Genomic DNA, 24149 nt, shown 5'->3' on the forward strand with positions numbered 1-24149 from the left:
ATAATTTTGTTCTAAATGACGATTTTATCCTTGCAAACAAAAACATAAAAAGGTTTAGTTTACCCGACTTTTCGATCAATAGAATAATCATTGTGGTGTGCAAAAACTACTTAAAGAAGCAATACACACTCGTAGGGCTGACTCAACCATTTTGATGGTCCAAACCAAAATACAAATTTGTTACAAATTTGTGGCCCTTTTTCTCCAAGTTCCGTTGTTAGAACAGACTAATTACTATACAAAATAATAAGAAATAAGCATCTGATAAAATATCTAAGAAGAAACAGTTTGTAAATTTACTAAGTGCTTGAAAGAAACAATTTCCATATACATTTTTTTACTAAAAATTGGGGCTAGTGTAGTTGGGGCCTAAAGCTAAGGGTTTAGAATAATTTTTCTAAAAGCATTCACAATCGAACTTCTATAATTATGTGGGTGTATCATTTATAATTTTTATAGTGGCTATGAGTGAAAGAGAGAAAATATTACTGTTGATAAGTAAATTTAAGAGTCACTTTTTACCCTCTATAATTTTTTAATAAATTTCTAAAGTGGTTGTGAGTAGAGAAAAGAGAAAAGATAATAATAAAAGTATAAAAATATTATTTAGTTGAAAAATAAAAAGAAAAGATAGTATACTTTTAGTGTAATTATAGAGATAAAATAGAGAATCGATTGTAAGTGTAGTACAAATAAACATTTATTTTATTACATGTCTTGTTTTTATACAATAACAATAATTCGGTGGAAGAGAAATAGTAACTTTTTATGTATGAAAAATCTATTATTAACAAGTTTTCTAAAATATAATTTGGTGGAATGTGATGGTTATGAAAATCTACTATTAGCAATAATTTGATTGTAGAGACCTTTTAGTAGATTCTTTTTTATTTTTTAAAAAAGAGCAAAGTTTAATGGATGGAATGTGATGGTTATGTGCAACACACCAATACCTAAGTTTATAGAGAACCGCAACGCCATTGTACATAAATAGACAACTATCTTTCAGACCAACTTCAAAACCTCATACATAGCTTACCTCACTCAACCCTTTTAGGCACCATGACTAGTGGTGTAAATGAGCCAAACCGCTCATGAAACTCAACTTGCTAAAGCGCTCGGATCGAGCCGAGCTTCACTTACCGAGCTTGAGCTGCCTCGCAAGCCTATACGAGCCTTTATTTATATAATTTTTATATTAACATATAATATATAAATAATTAATTATAATTTAAAAAAAAATAAAAAATAATTATAAGCGTATATCAAATACTTAAAAATAATATAAAAAAAGTCCAAGCTCTGGAATGTTAAAACATACTTGAGCTCGGACTTGATTCAGCTCATTTACACCCTTTAGATGTGGCAAAAAAAGGGTGCAAAGTCCGGGTAATCACCAAAAGAGCTTTTTTTTTTGTAATACCCAACTATATAGAGAAAACCGCAACCCTTAGGCTTTTATACACCATCAATATACAATTAAGCTGAACTCAACACCATGTCTCTTAAAGTCTCAAGCAACCACAAAGTTACTATAAGCAAGATTGCAAATGGTAACTAATATTTTCAATCGGATTCAAAGTCAAAAGGTTTTACATCTAGTTGAGGTTACCCATACTACGCCAAAATCATGTTATGTACTACCTTGAAAGTTAACCCACTAGAAGAACCTCACATGAGAACGAAAAACAAAAAAAAAAAAAAACCAATATTTGAGGTCGGTCAACCCACGGTTAAAATACCTTTTGCAAGATTAATACTCTACAAAAAATATGATACCGAAAACAAAACCTTCAAATACTTCACATACCAACATTTAAGTTATGCACTTGTATATTTTCTAGTTGTATATTTTAACCGCCCTCTCGTATGTGTGACGGTTCTGCAACCAACAATAGGAGATGCATTAGAAAGCCATTACATATGAACCAGTAAAAAAGAAAATAAACTTTCTCCTTTTTATGAAAAACCACAACGTACTTTTTCAATAGTACTTTTTTTTGAAAATTCTATACATTTTGTAAGCAAAATATAAAATGCTATGTTTGCATAATGGTAAAAAGAATTATAAAAATCATAGTTGTGAGAATCGATAGGCGCTAGTCGGCAAGTGGGGTACCGACTAGTGATTAATCGTTATTAATCAGAATCTGATTTTTAAGTAGACATGTTTTAACCCCTCCTCTACCCATCAACTAAGTATACAAGATCAATCAGTAGAATTTACAGGTTTTGGTCGGAGTATCTGGTCGGGATTTCAGCAAGCCAACTATCACCGATTACTTAAAAAGTAATCGGTGGCCGGCCGACTAGAGACTAATCGCTGATTAATCCTGACTTTTCCAAATATTGAATATGTTGATTGCAAAATGACCCGAACCGTAGACAAAACCATCGTTTTGTGACCCAGAAGTAAAGTTACCTGGTTAGTTGCGAAAGACCTTTTCGGGGTGGTATCGGTGTGTTCCAATCCAAGGTAATGCTCCCAGGCACCATAAACATCTTTTTTCTGTAAAAGAACGATAGACTAAGTTAAACTGTTAGACCGTGTGATGAGATTAAAATATATATATATCAAACAATGAACCTGAAAACACCTAGACACGATGTCAGTGTCTTGAAGATACTCGGTTCGTCCAAGAGATAAAAATGCAAACTTCCACTGCAATAACAATATTAGTCAACAAGATTAAAAAAAAAAAAAAAACCCAGCTCAAAAGCGATGTTGAATAGAGATGCAAACGAACCGAACTTTCAGCAAACAATTCATGAACTGTTAGGTGGGAAGTTGGTTTGTGTTCGTTCGTTTAATAAATGAACAAACATGAACAAGAAATTTCGTTTGTTTAGTTAAATTAACGTACATGAACATGAACATGAACAGAGGCGTGTTCGTTCATTTATGTTCATGAACGTTTGGTAAAGTGTTCGTTTGCGTTCGTTGTCTTTTGTATTCATTTGTATGTGTGGTTTCTATTTTTTTTATATGTTCGTTTGTGGGTGGATCCATGTAATGTCCGTGATGCCGATTTTATTCACAATTTAATATGTGTTCGTTTATGTTCATTAACGTTTGTTTGTGTTCGTTTGTGTTCATAAATGCTCGCTTGTGTTCGTGTACCTAAAATTAACGAACGAACATAAACAAGTGCATTTCCATAATGAACGATCACGAACATAAAATCTCGTTCGGAAAGTGTTCATGAACTGTTTGTGTACACATGTATTTCCTTAACAAACGAACACACACTAGTTCATTTCCTTAATGAACGATCACGGACATAAAATCTCGTTCGATAAGCGTTCTCAAGTTGTTCACGTTCGTTCGGTTAGTTTGCAACCCTAAAGTTGAATAACCAGAAACTAAAAGTACCTTAGAAAATTCATCATCAGAAACCTGTAGTTTCTTCTGAATTCGAGTTTTCACATCTGCCAAAGTTTCATCTTCATGAATTACCAGAAAAAAAGGGTGGCCAAAGTTTTGCACCTGCAAAACCATTAAACATGATGATGTTTATGATTATGGTCGAAAAACTAAAAATTATAAAAGCAGCTGGTTGGTTCATTGACATCTACATACCACCTGGTTAGTCTCTCTATTAAAATGGTAAACATGAATTAGCCGATCTTGGGGTCCGAGGTTTTTTTCTTCTTCTGGAATCTGAGATTAGAAATAAATTGTTTTTTTTATATAAAGCACATTGCATACACGAGAGATCAACAAGTCAATAACAATTAACAAAAGGTGAAAAAACTTACTTCCTCAGCCCGTAATGTCCAGTATTGATCATTTATATTTTCGATTTTCTCACTAAGTGGGAAAACCTGTCGAAAGAAAAAAAAAGTCTAATTGATTGAAATAGTAATTGAAAAAGAAAAAAACAGATAAAGGAAAGCGATGATATACCTTGTAAATCTTATGAACAAACACTTCAATTAGTCGCAGTTCAGCATCTTTATGTGATAATTCCACCTATTTAAATGTGTAATTTGAACATATCAGATGATAATAAAACTCATTAAAGAACAGAAATTGTCTGGAAGAAAAATTAATTAGTGACTGACAGGAATATGTGAGATAGCTACAAAGGATTTTCCTTTAAGTTCTCAAGAAATATTGCTTTCGGTGTTGTAGAGATCGCTAGGCGCTAGTCGGGTGGTGGGGTACCGCCTAGGGATTAATCGGAATTAGTCGGATTGGACTTTTTATATGAATTTTACAAATTTATATATATATATATAACATTAATTTTATACTTTTATGTAGAAATTTGTAACTTTAGGGACCAGATGTAAACTAAAGAAGATGGAGGGTGGTTAAATGTTAAAACACTAAACTTATTTCAACATAATATCCACCCCACGTGCATTAGACGCAACCCGTTCCCCCTTCTTGTATCATCAGACGGCGCCATGAAAGAAACCGCACTACCAAAATTCGCTTCATTTAATAGATTGGTTCTTCAATGGAGGTTAGAAGTCATGGAATAATACCACATTCGACACTAGGGAGGCTCGAAGTTGGTCCGATTTTGGTTCAAACAGAGGTAGAAACTTGTTCCAGTTGACGGAGTTGGTCCAATTTTGACCGACTAACTCCGATTTTGGGCTTTTGACCGATTATTTCGATTTTGACCAATTTTGACTTTGACTGCCTAGTTTGACCGATTTGGCCAAATCCGGGCGGTAGACCTCCGATGAGCGACTAATCACCGCCTAGGCGCCACCTAGAAGCGATTTCTACAACACTGATTGCTTTTAATCATGCATGTCAAATTGTCAACTATGACATTTGCAACAAGTCAACAAGGACATTTTACCCTTCCCTTAAAAATTGCATCATGATATTAGAGTTTGTAATGAAAGGAGAAAGAGAAGGGTAATACGGTCATCTTCTAAAAGAAATATTTAATGAAATGGGTAAAATATGAAACCACGTTTTTAGTGGGATTACGAAAGCGTATACTTGGTATCAACTTTTTGGGTTGGCAAAATATGATGCTATACAAGATTCCAGAAGTGTAAATGAAATTCCGTAAGAAGTTATAATTCACTTAATTGTAAATTTTGAGTTTTGATGTTTGTGCAATGCGTTAATATGGAGTAAACCCAAGTTTACATACCTTTGTCTTTAGCTCATCAAGAACATCTCCAACAGTGCTCTGTTTGGGCAGCCTAATATTGTGAATCACAGGCTGCAAACAAACATACAGCAGGATATAAAAATCAAAGAGTACAAGAATAATACGTTCGCCAATAGTGAACATTTATTGCAGTATAAGTATTAGTAAGTAGTGACATACCTCTTCCTTTGAAGCATGTAGAAACACAATCTTAAGAGTTTTCAGACCTTGCAACTCTGGCAGAGGGATATCCAACACTTCATAGTAAAGAATATCAGATATCTGTCCCCAAAAAAAGAGTCGCCTCATTAATAAAAAATATAATATGACATCATGCTGTGAAAAAGAAGAAAAAGTAGAGGTGGTAATTTGGACCCATCTATCTATACTAAATAATAAAAATAAGTAAAGTACACAGATGGTACCTGTGGTTAAAAACTTTTTTTGGATTTGGTCCCTAGCTTTTTAAAAGTATATGGACGGTCCTTGTGATTTGCACTTTATAGCGCATTTAGTCCCCGACTTTTTGCAAACTTACATGGATGGTCCCTATGGTTTGCACTTGTAACGCATTTTGTCCCTAATTTGGACTTGCTAATTTTTTTAGATTATGTTAGCTGGGGACTAAATGTGTTACAAAGTGCAAACCACATGACCATCCGTGTATTTTTGAAAAAGCCAAGGACCAAATGCAAAAGATTTGTTAACCACAGTGACCATCTGTGTACATTGCTCTAAAAGAAAACCATGGGGGACACTTGTCAACACATGAGGCCATCCCATTTTTGGTTTCCCCGCCTCTATCATGTTTAACTATGGATACTTATTCTTTAATTATAAATAGTTGTTACATCATTGACCAAATAAATTTAATATAAAATTAATTATGAATTTCCAAATAAACTTAATTTTTCTACTTAAAAGCTTCTATTACTTAATTTTTCTACTTAAAAGCTTCTATTTAGTTCCCAAAATATAAGTTCAAAATTACGTCCATTAACATAATTTAACCGAATATACAATTGTTACATCAAAGTTTATTTTTTCCCGAACATATCTTGATGATTGTACGCGTTTACGTTATATTTTATTAGCACTGATGTTGTTGCCTATAACAATAATGTCATCGACATAGACTAAAACATAAACCAATGTTCCACCATTGTTGAGAATAAAAAAGCGAGGGATCCGTTTTGGAACCAGTGAAACCCAGATGATGCAAGGTGTGGCTAAGGTGGTCAAACCACGCACGTGGAGACTGTTTTAGACCATAGCGAGACTTATGCAGCAGGCATACGTGATCAAGTTTGGATGCATCAATAAAACCTGGTGGTGGGTGTAAATAAACTGTTTCTTTTAATTCGCCGTGAAGAAAAGCATTCTGAACATCAAGTTGGCGTAGAGACCACTGATTTGTTACAGCAAGAGACAATAGAACCCGGATTGTTGTTGCTTTGACAACGGGGCTAAAGTTTCCTAGTAGTCAATACCAGGCTTCTGGTTGAAACCCTTAGCGACTAGTCTCGCCTTATAACGTGTAATCTTACCACTTGCATCCTTTTTAATCCCGTAAACCCACTTGGAATCAATAACATTAGTATTTTGAACACCAGGCACAAGAGACCACGTTCCGTTTCTAACAAGAGCATCAAACTCTTCAGCCATGGCTTGGTGCCATTCGAGATGTTTGTTGGCGACAGTAAAAGATGAAGGCTCAACAGAAGTTGAAGAATCAGTAGAGACGTGATAAGCGGAAGAGTTAGTGGGGACCGAGGATTGGAAGTCAGCCAAGGGTTGCGGATCAAGAACAGGCTCGGTTGCGGCTGCTGGAACATGGTCTATGACAAGGGCAGTTTCTGACCGGTTCTGTGACAGATTCGGGAATAGGCTGTGGGGTAGGGCTGGTGTCATGGTTAGGAAGAGTAATATGGTGGGGAAGTTTCAGGTAAGGTGGGTGGGACATGTGGGTTGAAAGGGAAAAGATGCTCGTTAAAACGAATGTGACGAGTAGGGGTGCAAACGAGCCGAGCGGCTCGCGAGCTACTCAAGATCGGCTTGCGAGCTACTCGAGATCGGCTCGAGAAAAAGCTCGAAACGAGCCGAGCCTTATCGAGCCCGAGCCGAGCTTGAGCCTCAAAACAAAGCCCGTTTGTTTATCGAGCCCGAGCTCGAGCCTCACATGTGAAGCTCGTTAGGCTCGTCGAGCCTTATCGAGCCGAGCTTATTTAAACTTGTTTACAAGCCGACCTCGGACCTAAAAATAAGCTTATTTAGTAAAAGAGCCTGAGCTTTACTTATCGAGCTCGCAAGCCTAAAAAGTCTATTATTTATATTATTTTTATTTAATATAATAATTAACAGATAATAAACGAGCCGAGCCCGAGCCGAGCTTGATAAAATACAAACCAGCCGAGCTCGAGCCCGAGCTCTAACAAGTTAATCGAGCTCAAGCTCGAGCCTGGTCGAGCTCGGGCTCAGCTCGGCTCGTTTGCACCCCTAGTGACGAGCAATATAAAGGTGGTCTGTGTGTAAGTCTAGGCAACGATATCCATGATGGATTGGACTGTAACCTAGAAAGACACATGATGTGGATTGAAAATCCATTTTGTGAGGGTTATATGGGCGTAAATAAGGGAAGCATTCACACCCAAACACTCGTAAGAATGAGTAATCGGGTGGTCGGTGAAAAAGACATTCAAAGAGAGATTTTTGAGTTGGTTTTTGAGGGCATGCGATTTATTAGGTAAAGCGCAGTTTCAAAGGCAAAGTCCCAAAAGCGTTGGGGAGTGTGAGAGTGGGCGAAAAGGGTTAAACCGGTTTCAACATGTCTATACCAACGTTCAACAATACCATTTTGTTCACTTGTGTGCAAGCATGAACGTTGGTGAATGATCCCACCGATATCTCATTGCAATAAACGATATCTCAAATATCACTCCTTGACCGATAACCGATATTTTTCCGCATTAACTGCATAGAAGACAATTTATTTGAGACGGATAAATTAGTTCTAGAGAAAATAGAATGAAAAACTTGTTCATGGGGATGCCCGAGTCGTTGATGCCAAATTGTTGAAGGAGCTTTAACTGTTGTGAAGAAGACATGTGGTAGGGACTTCAATCTAGGAAGATAAAGCGAGTAGAGACCGTTGTCACTTGGGCTGTGAGTAGGATGGTATGTGTAAACTAGTCCTTCACAACAAAAAAGGAGGAATGAAATTCAAAAAACACATTATTATCTTGAACAAAATTGTTGGACCAATAAGAGATTTTGTTTAAGTTAGGGCACATGAAGAATGTTATTTAGAGTAAATGTTTTGTTAAGGGAATAAAATTTTGACGAACCATTATGACAAATAGGAAGAGAATTGCCATCGCCAACATGAAGAGAAGTGCTACCAAAGTAAGCTTCAGAGTTATCCAAACTTGTAAGATCAGGAGTAGCATGGCCATTTGCACCTGTATCGGGTTACCAAAGGAGGCTTGTTGTAGACCCAGTTTCAGAGAAGGCAGCATAGTTCGCCTGAGAAGAATCATGGGAGAAGGCAGCATAGTTCGCCTGAGAAGAATCATGGGCTGAAGTAGACTAATTTGGACATTGAGCAGGAATGTGCCCTATACCGCAACGATTGCAGTGACCATATACGGTATTTTGAGTGGATGCCCAAGAAAACTGTGAGTTTCGGTTCTGATTCTGTAATCCACGGTATTCATCACGACCTCTGGTGTTTACACCACGTGAGTTACCACGATAGTATCCACGCCGATTATTGCGAGAATTGTTTTGTGAGCGGTTGGAAAAATAAGCTTGTGGCTGGTGGCTAGCCTCGTTGATCAGAGGGCTGAGTTGGTACCCAAGAAGAGCAGCTTGTTGTAAAGTAGTGAGTGTGGGGTTGTTTTGAAGAAGAGGCAGCAAGCCTGCCAAGAGGTAAGGTAGACCTGCGGGTTGGGCAGCAGCAAAAAAAAAACCTGTAGTGGGTTTGAAACCTTTCGGTTGTTCATAAATTCATGGTCACTGAGAAGACCGTGTAATTCGTTAAAGGTGAATGGTGGAGGGCGAGCAAGGAGGTTACTTTTGAGGCCATCATATTATGCATGCAGTCCTTGAATGGTTCCCCAATGTTGGCTAGAGCCGTGGCATATTCTTGGGCACGGGTGAGATAGGAGGCTGACGTTTCGTAAGGCTTCATCTCGATTTTTAGCCGCCGGGTTTAAGGGTGTACTCCCTTGACGAGTTGTGTGGTGTATAAGCCCGTTCCAAAGAGAGCCAGAGGTAACGAGAGGTTTCACCGTGAACATGCTTAAAGGAAGATTCAGAGATGGTGGAAATTATAACCATGCGAACATGAGCATCATTCTCTAGCCAATTAGAGTGGCTCGGATTGTCCATTGTTGCGGTTTCGATAGTGGCAGCAGTTTGTGGTGGAGGGCAGCGTATGGTCCCGTCAACATAGCCAAAGAGGTGATTGGTGATTAAAAAAGGGTGGATCATGTTCCTTCAGATGCCATAATTTGTAAGGGTAAGTTTAAAGGCAAATTTATGGGAGTTGTGTGCTGTTTTCTCAGCAGCAAGGTTTAAAAAAACGGAAACGAGTTTCGAGGCGTTTTCACTTCGCCTCACGAGGCGTAAGCCTCGAGGCGAACCGAGGCGTAAGCCCGAGGCGGAATTAAAAAATAAATATAAATATTATATATCTTATAAAAATAGTAATACTAACTAAATTCATCATCAAATTCATCAAAATAATAAAAAACACACATAAAAAAGACATAAATTGCTTGAAATCGACACAAAAACGCAAAAACATCAAAAACAAATATCTAAAACCCCTGAGGCGCACCTGAGGCGCAGCCTTTTTAGCGCCTCAGCCCCTTCTGAGGCGCATAAACAGTAGAAACCCCCTGAGGCGCGCCTCATAATCGTTTTTTGGCCGTTTCGCCTTGAGGCGCGCCTCGAGGCGCACGCTTCAACCGTTTTTTAAAACCATGCTCAGCAGTGGTGAAGGCACTGATCGTTGTCATGGAGCTGGCTGGGTGATGGTTAATCGGAAAACAGCAGCCTGTTGGTGGCGGTAGAAGGGGAGGGAGGTCAGCCGACTGTTGTGTTTTTAGGGTTAAGAAAAAAAAAAGGAAGGCTGTGATACCAAATTGAATCACATAACTCTTGTATTATATAAAAAGTGAATAATTGACTCAATACAAAAAGTCCTATATATAGGACATAAGGAAATATATAAAATTCCATTATTCAACCAGTGTAAATACACGGGATCCTAACCTAGTTTATTTATTTATATACAAAAAGTACGGATACCTGATTGTGGTGAACAAGCATGTCGAGAAGATCTGCACCTCGGTATTTAATGTGGTGGGGCTTGGGTTGTTGAGAATAACAGTTATGAGGCGTAAGCCTGATTTTAGATGGATCATCGAGACCAAGTTTGTATGCCACCCTCTCCACAACATCATCATATGTATGCGACTTTGACCTATCAAATCATCATACAAAAACGGTCAAAAAGTCAACAAGCTCGGTTTACAGAAATCTAACAAAAGAAACAGAACTCACAATTCCAGAAAAAAGTCATCCTCTTTAGGTCTATCTAGAGATCGAAAATGAACTATCTGCAAAAGACATAACCATATAGTCCATAATCACTTCCTTATGTTGAAAAATCAGGACTATTTTCTCGTATTAGAGTAAAATGTCATTTTCGTCCCTGAGGTTTGGCTAATTTTCCGACTTTCGCCCAAATGTTTGTTTTTTTGTATCTGGGTCCAAACGGTTTGAAATCTTGCCATTTTCATCCGGCTCATTAACTCCATCCATTTTCTCTGTTAAGTCAGAGTATTTTTGTCTTTTTTGTTAACTTAAAGGGCAATTCAGTATTTTCAATAATATATAAAGTGAAAAAGACCGGATTGCCCTTAAGTTACCAAAAAAACGAAAACACCACTAACTTGAAAGAAAAATGAATGGAGTTAACGTGCCGGATGAAAATGGCAGGATTTCAAACCTTTTAGATCCAGATACGAAAAAAAAAACCTTTGGACGAAAGTTGCAAAACTGACCAAACCTTAGAAACGAATATGGCATCTTACTCTTCAATTTATATAAAACTATGAATACTATTAGTACAAACCTGACGGTTTTTCACATAAATAAAAAAAGATGGCACATCTGGATATTGGTATTTCTCCACAGGATGAGTATGTTGAAGTTTCTGAAAGCAAATGATGTCACCATCTTCAATCTGAAAAATAATTAAAAAACCTAATTTCACATTTGAGTGACATTTCAAATATAGAGTAACATCTGTCGGGTGTAATTCCATCAAACTTTACCTGGCAAGATCTAAACGAAGCATTCTTTTCGAGACGTTCACACATGACATTAGGCTCGAACTTTATTTCCTGATAAACGACGGATTAATATTTAATACTCCAAATCATTTAAAGAAACATAAAAGATGTCTACTAAACTGACATACCTCGTAAAGTTGAATGTCTTCTTCAGGACTAAATCCAGCCATTTCTTTCAACTTTGGTATGATTTCAATCACCTTAGAAGAACTTTTCACAAAAGACCTACCAACAAAACTGAAAGCAAAAAAATGTATTGTTTACACAAGTAACACATAATCACATAGTACTAGATGATAAAGTGACAAAACTCTATCCCCGACTCCTTGTTATCCAAGTTAGGGGCTTAGGGCTGCAAATGAACCGAACAAACGGAACATTTGTTAAGAAATATATGTGTTCACCAACTGTTCATGAACACTTACCGAATGAAATTTTGTGTCTGTGTTTGTTAAGGAAATGAAAGTATTCATGTTTGTTTGTTAAATTTCGGCAACAAATGAAAACGAGCGTTGATGAACACAAACTAATGTTCATGAACACAAATGGAAACAAACGAACGCAAACAAGCGTTCATGAACATAATATTTAACATGCTGACACTTATTAAATATTTTATTTGTCGGATGTTTGAATTACTTAAATAAAGCACAAAACTAAAAACACTAAGGTAGTGTTCGTGGAAACAGAATGGAATGGAATCTTGATGGAAGTGGAATGTTGATTTCACTCCTTATTTAGTTGGTTTCAATAAGAAAATGAATTGGAATTGAACAACAATATAAGGAAATTCCAATTCCATCCAAATTTCATTCCATTTTGCAAAGCAAACACACCTTAATTACAAATCAAATTTCATTTTATGTGCGAATTCCCATTCCAATTCCATTACAATCCACCAAACGAACACTACCTAATGAACTATTGAACACAATCGAACATAAACGAACACGTTACCGCACGTTCACGAACATAAATGAACGAACACAGCCTTTGTTCATGTTCGTTCCTTTAACTAAACGAACGAAATTTCTAGTTCATGTCCGTTTGTTTATTAAACAAACGAACACAAACGAACAGTTCACGAACTGTTCGCTGAATGTTTGGTTCGTTTGCAGCCCTAATCCAAATTGAAAGTGAATATTTATGTGTAATAAAAAAGGACACAAAAATAATATAATAAGATAAAATCTTAACCTACCGGAGTTCTAACTTCTCTGGGTCGTAAAGCTTGAAGAAAAGAAGTATCTCATCTATAGTTTTTTCAGGTAGAGGAAGAGGATTTAAATCCTGAAACAAAATACAAAAATGGTAAAACTACTTAAAGATTTTGTAGTAACTAGATATTATATATTTATATTATAAATGTTCTAAAGATGATATTACCGGCCCAAGCTCTATCTCCAAGAACAGTTTCAGTTCAGCATTTTGAGTCTTATTGGAAGCATCCCTTAATTGCCCAACCTGCAAATTCAATAATGAGTAAAGATACTTTTGCAAATTATGCCCAAAGTTGAACAAAAATATAAATATTATTTTAGTAAAATATAGTAACCAATATAAAGGTTATGAAGAAGTATACAGTTAGTGTTTCCTCATGTGGAGTCAAAGGTCGATTCGGACGATATGTTTGGTTCTGCCTCTTCGCCCATAACCAAAAACGCTGAAATTGAACGGGTATGCCCAACTCTTTGGCAACTTCTTCCTGCAGCCGAAAATATAGCACAAAAAACATTGCAACAGTTCAATTAAAAAAAGAAATCAAAATCAAGAAACATTATGGAATACAAAAAACATAAGTGTATACGTACCTTGAAACTGTTAAACATCATCTGTTTCTGTATTCGAAAACTGTGAACTTTTTCATGATCAATAAGATCAAAAAACAAATCTTTTCCTATCTGTTGTAATAGATCAGCATCACGAGCAACCTATTCAGTGTCAAAATATATATTAGTGCGAGATCAAACTATTAAACTGGCAGCGTTTTAAAAAAAGTATTAACAACCTTTATAATAGTGTATAGGTGAGCCTCTGCTTTGTATCTTTTCTTGGTTTCCTTCTCTTCCTTCTCTCTTTTCAACCTTATCTAAAAACATACAAATGCAGGACGTTAACTTTGTACTGCACACCATGTAAATAATAAAATGTCGGTGTTTTTACCCTGAGATGTTCTGCTATATCGTTCTCATTCACGTCACAAACAATCTTTTCTTTGTCACTCTCACGTATATACACGAGCATGTATGCATTTGAGTATTTTGTGAATTTGAAAGGAGCGTTATTGTAGCCAGGGTTTGTCTGGGGCAACTGTTGAGAAAGAAATGAGACAATAGAAAATTTAAGTTTGCTGTTGAAAAATATAGATGAGACGTGTTTCAGTAATTCATCACCTCTTCCTCGCCACCATATTGCTCTTCTAATGCCCTCTTTAGATCTTCTTTTGTAACCCGTTCGTCATCAAACTTGAACCTGAATAAAAACAAAATAACCAAATTACAAGGATATAAAGGTAACATTACGAGGAAAGAAGAATCATCAACGCATAACTGATTATTTAGTAAGAGTATAAAGGTAGCAAGGGATAGTGAGAAAGAATATTTTGTTCATGAAGCTATCAAATTTACCCATAGAACAATCTCGGGAAGGGGGTGGTGAAAGCGCACTAATAATAACGTTATTTTACTAATTTCGTGAAGACACCAAAAAAAAAGCAGGGGACGGTCAATCATGCATCGTGTGGTGGCGTTGATAACCGAGAGACTAGGGGGTACATGCACTAATCAGCCCTTGTCTCAATTGCTGAGTGTTATGTGCCTTATGTCCAAGGCTTGATGCAAAACTATTATCGAGCCGGGGGTCTCACTGGAAGCAGTCTCTCTATTCCTACGGGGTAGAGGTAAGGTTGTCTGCATCTTACCCTCCTCAGACCCTACCTTAGCCTTGCTATTTGGTTGGATTTACCGAGTATGATGATGATGATCCATATTCTCCCTAATTAAGTTTAACCATTTCTAGGCCTGAACTGAAAGTTCATGAAGTGTCCGTGAACTTGTTCGTCGGAAAGTTCGTTTAGTTAATAAACGGACTGAAAATTCATGAAGTGTCTGTGAGCTTATTTGGCAAGAAGTTCGTTTATTTAATAAACGAACAAACATGAACACAACTTTTTGTTCATTTAATTAAAGGAACAAACATTAACACATGTTTTGTTCATTCATATATGTTCGTTAGTTTATGTCTGTTTCAACTTAAATACACAAGTAGTTGTATTTTTATAGATCATCGTCATCATCATCATACTCAGTAAATACCACCAATAGCAAAATTAAGGTAGGGTCTAAGGAGGGTATGATGTAGACAGCCTTACCTCTACCCCGTAGGAATAGGGAGGCTGCTTCCAGTGAGACCCCCGGTTTGATGGTAGGTTTGCATCAAGCCTTGGACATAAGGCACATAACACTCAGCAATTAAGACAAAGGCCGATTAGTTGTATTTACATAGATACTAAACATAAAAGAAACTTTCTAACTACTTATATAAATATAACTAATCAGTAATTGGGCTTTCTAGTAATAAAAATGGGTTTTCAAATGGAATTTAACGTAGTTAATCACTACTTTATTAAAAAAATATTTTATGTTCATTTAAGTTTAGTCAATTATGTTCATTTGTGTGGTTTATTTTTGTTAAATTGTGTCCGTTTAAGTTTGTTTGTTTATGCTCATTTATGTTCGCGAACTGTTCATTTAGGATTTAAATGAACGAACATAGGTTTTAAACAAACGAACTTAAACAAACACAAACATACCCATTTTCTTAATAAACGAACATGAAACAAAAAATGTGTTTAATTATATGTTTGTGTTCGCTTAAAGCCTTAAAGTAAAATAAATAAACACGAACATGCTTTTGTTCGTGTTCGTCCGGTTCCTTTCCAGGTCTAAACATGACCAGAAATAGACCAAGAATTTAAAAACACACAATAAACGAATAAGAAAAGGGCTCACCATTGATCTGATAAAGTAGGTCTAATGTATGCATAATAGTGTCCACCACTTATGCCGCCACTATGGACCAATACACTGTAAACAGAATAAATATGTAAGCCAAGAAGTAAAGTTAAGAACACTCCCTACCCACAAAAACACTGACAAAATAAAGTATGACACGCAAGAGCTATATTGATACCTGTGAAGAGTGTAAAGGTTGCGGACACTCTTATCTGCATCAGGAGATAGATACTTGCCACCATCCCTATCAAGATCAAGCTCTAGTGGGAATTCATAACGGTCATTTATCTGCAAAAAGAATCACACTTAAGTTTAAGTATAGTCAGATATCATTACAACACACCGCATTATTATAGATGTGTATAGCAACTGTACATTCCTGTGCTGAAAAGGAGCGACAATAGAATGGAATGCCAAAAATACATAATGTACAAGAAAATGAAAAGAAGTGTTTCATTTCATTATAACACTTGACCTGTGGGAATGTAATATGATTTTTTTTATATTCTAAACAAACACAATATATCTCTTGTTCTACTTTATACCTTGGTTTTAAATTGCGTGATGCGCTCCGATGCGTTTGGTTTAAAATCTGATGTGTGATGCACGTCGCGAGCGCATCATGTACGCGATGCGCTCTTTATAAAAAAAATACAAAAAAAATTATACATAAAAACTTATAATAACATATTTAAACTAAAACAACTGACATAATAAGAACATAATAGTTGTGCTTTTTGGTTCAAATCAAGCATAATAAAATGTTTCTAGAACCACAATAAGTGTTTAGGAACCATAATGGTCCAAATCAAGCATACTATGATAATAATTATTTAAAAACCCAACCCATTTCATGAAATCTGGAATAAAACATAACAAACAATATTTAAACTAAAACAACCGACATAATAAGAAGATAATAGTTGTGCTTTTTGGTTCAAATCAAGCATAATAAAATGTTTCTAGAACCACAATAAATGTTTAGGAACCATAACGGTCCAAATCAAGCATACTAAGATAATAATTATTTAAAAAACCCAACCCATTTCATGAAATCTGGAATAAAACATAACAAACAATGTTGTGAGCATCGGAGCGCATCATGCGACGGGCGTATAATGCAAAATCGGCGCAATATTCTCGCAACACATAAATGCAACGCATCAGTTGTGGTGATGCGCTCTCATCAACGCATCGGGCACATCAGGCATTATGCGCATTGTAAAACCAATCTTCATAAAATATGTAAAGTTATTACCTTTTATGTACAAATAATATAAATTAAACATAATAAAGCTCGATAAACCCTCTATAAAGTTGATAAGTAAAAAAAGATTGATGTTATTACATTATGGAATGAATTATGAAAATCAGCTAAATGGAAGGAATCACATTCTTTCAGGAATGGTCCACCCTATTCCTCTAGACAAGACATACGAGTTTTTTTTATTCATTATAACAAAATAAACTCAGAAAGACTGAAACAAAATATACTTACTTTTACCATTGTATCCCTTGTGTAATCATATTCAAAACGCTTTAGCTGAAGTTCAAGAACAGGCGGAAAATCAGTAAACAGGACTCCCTTCCTAGCATCCTTGATAGAAAAACATAAAAACAAACATAAATAGTTAATTCAGAATCCCCAAAACATAATTACTATAACATGTGATGGTAATGTGCAATTTACAAACATGAATTGACATCTAACCTGCAAACCATGTCCTTCAGCATGATATTTATTGTCACCCTCAAGTCGTTCCACTTCAACGTATTTGTCAAAAGACGCATACACATCTTGACAGCCTTTCACATCAAGTTGAAGATCTGAGATCAAAGTTGTGATGTCATTAATTAAAGTAGGCAAGCACATTCAAACTATACAAGAATGTTTTGCCATGTTCGACAAATATGATACCATAGAATGATTCCTTTCTGGTTGATTTGACGTCCACGTTGATGCATTCAAGGTAATTCATATGGTGTCCTTCAAATAACTTTTGTATTGTACCTTCTACAACTGTACCCTGAACAATCAACAGGCAAAAGTTCAAAACAGACATGAAGGTAGTGTTTGGTATACATAAATGAAATAGGTATTTCCTGAATATTTCTCAACAAAAATAGAATATCACTAAATTCTTGAAAACTATTATAAAAAATAATGAAATATTTTAATAATTTCATAAACAACTACAACATATATTTTAATTTTGTTGATCGTTATCCTTGAAAACGAATAACTATAAGGTATTTTTTTCGAAATGTATTCTAACCAGAAGTATTAATATACATCTACGTATAAACACTATGATGATTAAAAAAACTGATAATTATTTATAGGTATAAATTAACTATATAACTTGTTTTATTATGAACAAGAACAAGAACTTAAAACCATCAAATAAAAACCTTACCTTCATTTTATCTTCAAGTTTTTCACACAAAACTCGGTTAAGTTCCTGGACATCATGTTGCATGAAAGAATCATATGTATCCCACCCAAAAGATTTTGTCAGTTCCTTTGTTGCAACACTAGTTTCATTGTACTGAAGCTTATAGAACAAGCTTTGAAGAGCCAATGGAATACTGCCAGATGGCATGTCGTTTTCTGTTGTCGGCATATGATACACCGCCTGATATTAAAGTTCACATGAGATGTCTCATGTTCCATTCTAAGCAAATTCATATAAACGCAGATAATTTATAATTACATACCTTTCGAAAATAAGGAATATGGTACAGAGTTTGAAGGAGGGAGTTCATGTAACATGTTGCTCCTTGGTTCTTAAGTCCAACATAGCCAGTCTCCTTCTTTGAGTCATATGACCAATAATCAATCACTTTACGTACCGCTACATCGGCTTCGATAATACATGTGTCATTCACAAGGTAACCTTTACTAGAGTCATATAGTTCACTTAGAGGCATAAACGATGTGAACCCCCAGTCACTTTCCCTTCCATGAAACTGGTGTTGTGCGTCTGCAAAATTAGAACTTCAATTTTAAGAAAAATAAATTTTACGTATAATTTACACAAGACATTCCATAGAAATACGTATACTTTATGCTCTCATATCCTTAAAAGTATCCTCATACAAATATAATTACCATCTTGTGCAAATGACACTCAAGTTAATATATGTTATTTACTCCCTACTTAAGCTTCTAAGAAAGATATAAATATAATGATTCAAATAAGTCAGACACTTTTTTTCATACTTTAATCTTATTTTCTGCAATAATCATCCAACATTTTCATGTACCTTCCCTTAAGAAAAAAGTGAAAGTGGAACTTGCTCAAAATTAATATTAACAAAATGCTTAGCAGAGCCAGAAACTATTAAACGGTTCGAGTTCCATGATTAGTAATCTATTTTTAAATATTAAAGGCACTTTCAAGTTGCAACACTTCTATATTATGATCAATGTTCCAACACTTCTATATTATTATCATACTAGTCCAGATAGCTTTGGTTACTTGGCTAACTATAATATACACCCATGTAAATAAAAATGTGTATGTATCCTACTTATGTAGAATTAGCAGCTAAATCGAAAGAACATGTCTAATCCAAATAATGATCCCTATGTATGCAACTCAATATTAAAATTTCACTTCACTAGAAAACAACATACCGTTGGACTTCAATTCATCTCAATACTTTTATAAATTTCACTAGAAAACATCCGTAAAAATTCTCACTCAATGAAAAAGTAAGCAAGAAGGCAGTCTCTTAGTCTGTAATCATAATACCCAAGAGGCAGAAAAAATTACAGACTCCCATCACTAAACATATAATAAATAATGAAGACAAAGGGTACAACGTTGTTCTCCAATGAAAGCTCGTCAACGCAAATCAACTTCATGATAAATAATGTATCAAATCCACTAACTTCCCTTAGTACAGGTTCATATTCATAATTCAAATATATATAGTCACATAACCCGATGGATTACCATCATGCATTCACACCTATTAGTCTATTACATACATTAGCACAATGATGATCACAAGCAAAAAACAAGTAATGTGACTACAATTGTGAGTTGTTCTGTGATAAACGCAAATTTTATCCATCGTAAAGTCTCAGCAACCAAAAACATGAGGGATATCATACCTTTTTTCACTGTGTATTTACTGTGGAGCTGATTAACCACAGACAAGTTAAAGATTGTGTATCGACTCCAATTATACGGCAACGTCGCGAAATCAGCCACATCCAGATACATTGACAAATATTCAACATTATTTCCCTTTGGAAATACAAGCACACGCCTGCAGAAAGATGATCACCTATGTAAGTAGAAAAAAAAGAAAAACAAAGAGCATCACAGGTCTATGTAAACCGAAAAAAGGCACGAGATGGTTATTTACCATTTATATCCCCCAACCGTAAAAACATCAGAGTAAAGCCTTTTGTTCTGACGGGAGAAATTCTCGATTACCCATGTGAATCTAGTTGTCTGAGTTTCATTTTCAGGTTGATTCTCTGCTGTGCTAACAACTTCCGCTTGGCCATCCACTAATAAATCCAAATTGACAAATTACAACTTATAAATACAATGAAATAAAACAGCTATCTTCATCACAACACACACATACAATTATTAATTAGTAATAAGAAGCCTTTAAAAAACATCCGTGCAAATCTTGGTTTTAAAAAGTGTGTGTTGTACAAAAAAAGGCGCTTAAGGCACAAAAAGTGCAAAGAAAAGCGATGCGCTTTGTGTACGAGGCTGGATTTGTGCTTCAGGATGTTGTACAATGGGCTTTTTGGGTTGTACATATAGGTTATATAGATATTAAACCACATATAGTGCTTATGTGTCTGTTGTTTTGAGTAAATGGTAGAACCCTATGGAATATATAATTTTATATAGTGATTTGGGGCTTGCGTACAGAAAGTTGTGCACTTTTGCGTTTTGCAACTCGGTTTTAGACATTGTCGCCTCGGTGCACTTCTCGCTTTATAAAACCAAGATGCAAATGGTACTATAATCACAAGCAAAGTTAATAAAGCCATAAATCAATAAACATTAAACCTTCCATTTGTTGAGGAGCTTCAACTGGTTGTGTACCATCCAAAGCATTACGTCCTTCCACAACCTCATTGTTCGGCACAAGCATCTCTTCATCTTCTTGCTGTTTTCAATTGATTAAAACACTACTTTAGCATACGTGCTTTCACTTCAGAAATACACCAACAACCAATCACCTAACTAGTTCTGATCTAAATAAAACCCTAACTCATCCGCCACATATAGAAAACTTAAAACAAACACTTCAAAATTGCGTATTAATCCAGAAACATACAAACAAATTACACCTAACTAATTCTGATCAAACTAAAACCCTAATTTGCCCGCCACAATTATAAACCTAAAATTAACACTTCAAATTTGCTGATTAATCCAGAAACATACAAATAGTTTTCACCTAACTCCTGCTGATCAAACTAAAACACTAATTCACCCGACAAAAACACAAGCAAAACTAAATTGGCACCTCAAAATAGCCGCCTAATCGTTAGAAACATACAAACAATTTTAACAAAACTAATTCTGATCAAAACTAAAACCCTAATTGATCCACCACCACCACCACATAAAAAAAGATTAACACTTCAAAATCGACGATTAATCCAAAAACATACAAACAATTTTCACATAACTAATTCCGATCAAACTAAAACCCTAATTCATATGCCGCATATAAAAAACCTAAAATTAACACTTCAAAATCTCCGAGTAATTCAAAAACATACAAACACTAATTCTGATCAAACTAAAACCCTAAATATTAACACTTCAAAATCGTCGATTAATCCAAAAACATACAAACACTAATTCTGATCAAACTAAAACCCTAATTCACCGGCCAGAACCAAAAAAAAATGATCACTTCAAAATCACCAACTAATCCAGAAAAATACAAACAAATTTCACTTTCACCTAACTAGTCATGATCAGACTAAACCCTAATTCATGACAACATACAAAAACATAAACAACACTTCAAAATTGCCAATTAATCCAGAAACATACAAACAAAGTTCACATTCACCTAACTAATCATGATCAAACTAAAACCCTAATTTATCCACCACATTTAAAAAACCTAAAATCAACACTTAAAAATCGCCAATTAATCCAATAAACATACAAAATCGCCAATTAATCCAAAAAACATACAAACATTTTTCACCTAACTACTTCCGATCAAACTAAAACCCTAATTCACCCGCCAGAACCAAAAAACCTAAAATCAACACTTCAAAACCGCCGATTAAACTAAACAACCACACTACACACGCTAACAACAAAAACCTAACACGATCACACCTCATTCAACCACGTAAAACCTTCAATCGCAACAAAAACAGCATCCACAACACGTAACAATCAAACTTAAACGCATTTACATGTTATCACTAAACTTCAACAACACATATAGATACATAGATATAGAGATACAGATACACGTACATCCAACGGTTGTGACGTAACCATCGTCATGTCTCTGAAACAAACGCGATGAACACCGTCCGATCAGCACTCGATCAGTAGTCAGCAGTCGCGGAACCCTAGAGAGAGAAAGTGAGTGATGAGAGAGAGTAATTGGGGGTTTTTATAGGCTGTTGAAGGTTTGAAACTCTGTGTGCGATGAAGGAGAAAGGGTTCAATTTTGAGAGAAAAATCGAAAATAATAAAAATAATAATCGAAGAAAGGAGGGATTTGTAAGCATGTAGTCTGTTGTACAAGTAATTGTTGGAGTGGCCAATGGGAGGGTGACACGTGGAGTATGGTGGGTTTTGGGCTTTTTGGTGTGGGAAAGATGGGTTGTGGATAGTGACTTTTCATGGTAGTGTTTATGTTATAGCTAAGAAGCTATTGTATGTAATTGGGCCAGTTGGACTTGGATGCAACTATGTAAGTTTTTTTTAGTTTACTTTTTACTTTGTACTTTTTTTTTTTCTGTGGTTAATATTTAGGCTATCGGGTATGGGTGTCAAAACCCATGCACGTGGCACTTGGCAAAGACGTGAAATGTTGCGCTAGAATGTGTGTGGCCATGAGGTGAGGTGCTTGGCGTGGAGATTTCCACGAGTGTTGAGGTTAGTCGTGGAAATTGGATGTAGGTGTGGAAACTTGGGATTGGACATAGGCGATAATTCTTTTGTTACTTCTTTAAATGGGTGTGAAGTTTGGAGTGGGAAGTGGAACCATGCCCCTCATATGTGGAATTCGTGTGGGAATGATGTGACGTCTATGTGGCAATTTCTATGAAGTAGAAAGTAAAACCACACCTGATTTTATAGAGTAACAATTATAAGATTTAATCTCTACTTTTACTATTTGTATTTACTTTTATTCGAGATGATGTAAATGAGTCAAAAGTGTCAAACTACTACTTAAGGTTGGCTTTCTAAGCATTCGAATCAAATCGAACTTAAAAATGGTTACGTTTAGATTTGAGATTGATTGAAAAAGTGAGCTCGAGCCTAGTCTACGGTGATGTTTGTTTTTTAAGAGGTAAAATGACTGTAGTATGCGGACCACATCTGTAGAAGATGAGGTGGACCAAACCTTTGCATTATGCAAGAAGAAAACTGTTTGTTTTATAACGTATGTAGACTTCAAAAATAAATTGGTGGTGTACGGTTGGTGGTGGCGCGTGGTGGTGGTGTTGGACGGTGGTGGTGGGTGGTGATGGTGGACGGTGGGTGGGTGGTGGTGGACGGTGATGGTGAGTTGTGGACGTTGGTGGTGGTGATGGACGGTGGTGGTGGTGGTGGGTGGTGGACGATAGTGGTGGTGGTGGTGGTGGGTGGTTGACGGTGGTGGTGGGTGGTGGTGTTTAACTCTCTGTAGACCTTAGAAGATCTTATAAGTGGTTAGATCGAGTCTACACCAAGAAGAGCTTGCGCAAATGTTTTTTAATTAAACGTCTTCAGAAAAACAAACAGTCTGCAGATGGTAATGCATGCACGTAGTCTGCGCAGCGCAGACAGAAGAGCTTGCGCATATCTTTTCTATAAAAACAAACACTACCTAAATGTTTGGGTCTAGTTAAGCACGCGAGCTTAAAAAAACTTATTATCTATATATAAAATTATTTTATTATTATAAACTTAAATAAGCAACATGTATGTGCATATGGTAGTTGTACCATTGGTTTTGGGAGTTTTCGAAAAAAAAAGGATTTTTCCTTTCTAACCCTAAAGTCTCAATCTTTGGCAATTTAAGTCTAAAGTTTTATTCTTTGGTAATTTAAACTCTTTGATTAGTTTGATTTTGCACTTATAATTCAAAAGTTTCTATCTTTTGCAATTTAACCCCTTTGATTTTTATTTTACTTTTAACCCAAATCTTTTTATCATTTACCATTTAACCCCAAAACGTCTTAACTTTCAACTCTGGTCTCTTATACTTTTCATCTTTCGCAAGTTTTCCGTTTAAAGTTTTATTCTAAATTTTCCGAGTTAACACGCCGCAACGTGCGTGTGGGGTTTAACGTTTTGTCATCTATTTTTCTCGTTTGGTAGGCCTGTCACGGGGCGTCTATTTTTCCTCGTTTGATAAGTCTGTCTCAACACGCGGGTTAGAGGTCAACTTATTTATTCTTTTTTTATTTTTTACACACA

The 24149-nt window shown here is 35.7% G+C and overlaps 1 protein-coding gene across 2 annotated transcripts; it reads right to left on the reverse strand.

Annotated features, from left to right (window-relative positions):
- Nucleotides 1-1529: 1529 nt before the first annotated feature.
- LOC110891094 (ubiquitin carboxyl-terminal hydrolase 12) lies at nt 1530-22235 on the reverse strand. Of its 2 annotated transcripts, none has more exons than XM_022138751.2 (32): nt 21990-22235; nt 20547-20646; nt 19879-20026; nt 19622-19779; nt 18217-18482; nt 17916-18134; nt 17417-17525; nt 17210-17325; nt 16997-17095; nt 15677-15786; nt 15496-15570; nt 13879-13957; nt 13649-13795; nt 13494-13574; nt 13297-13416; nt 13068-13190; nt 12872-12949; nt 12687-12775; nt 11614-11722; nt 11468-11536; nt 11266-11376; nt 10692-10747; nt 10437-10611; nt 5304-5405; nt 5124-5195; nt 3908-3973; nt 3760-3825; nt 3584-3661; nt 3374-3487; nt 2588-2662; nt 2423-2509; nt 1530-1882 (listed from the first exon to the last, which is right to left on the reverse strand). In XM_022138751.2, exons 1-32 carry the CDS (start codon nt 22017-22019, stop codon nt 1841-1843), a joined length of 3369 nt encoding a protein of 1122 aa, XP_021994443.1. In that variant the 5' UTR covers nt 22020-22235; the 3' UTR covers nt 1530-1840. The 2 variants fall into 2 exon arrangements, with proteins under 2 accessions (XP_021994443.1, XP_021994442.1); XM_022138750.2 differs by having other exon boundaries at nt 3581-3661.
- Nucleotides 22236-24149: the final 1914 nt, after the last annotated feature.

This window comes from Helianthus annuus, chromosome 11 (assembly GCF_002127325.2).
Source record: "Helianthus annuus cultivar XRQ/B chromosome 11, HanXRQr2.0-SUNRISE, whole genome shotgun sequence".
Classification (NCBI taxonomy): Eukaryota; Viridiplantae; Streptophyta; class Magnoliopsida; order Asterales; family Asteraceae; genus Helianthus; species Helianthus annuus.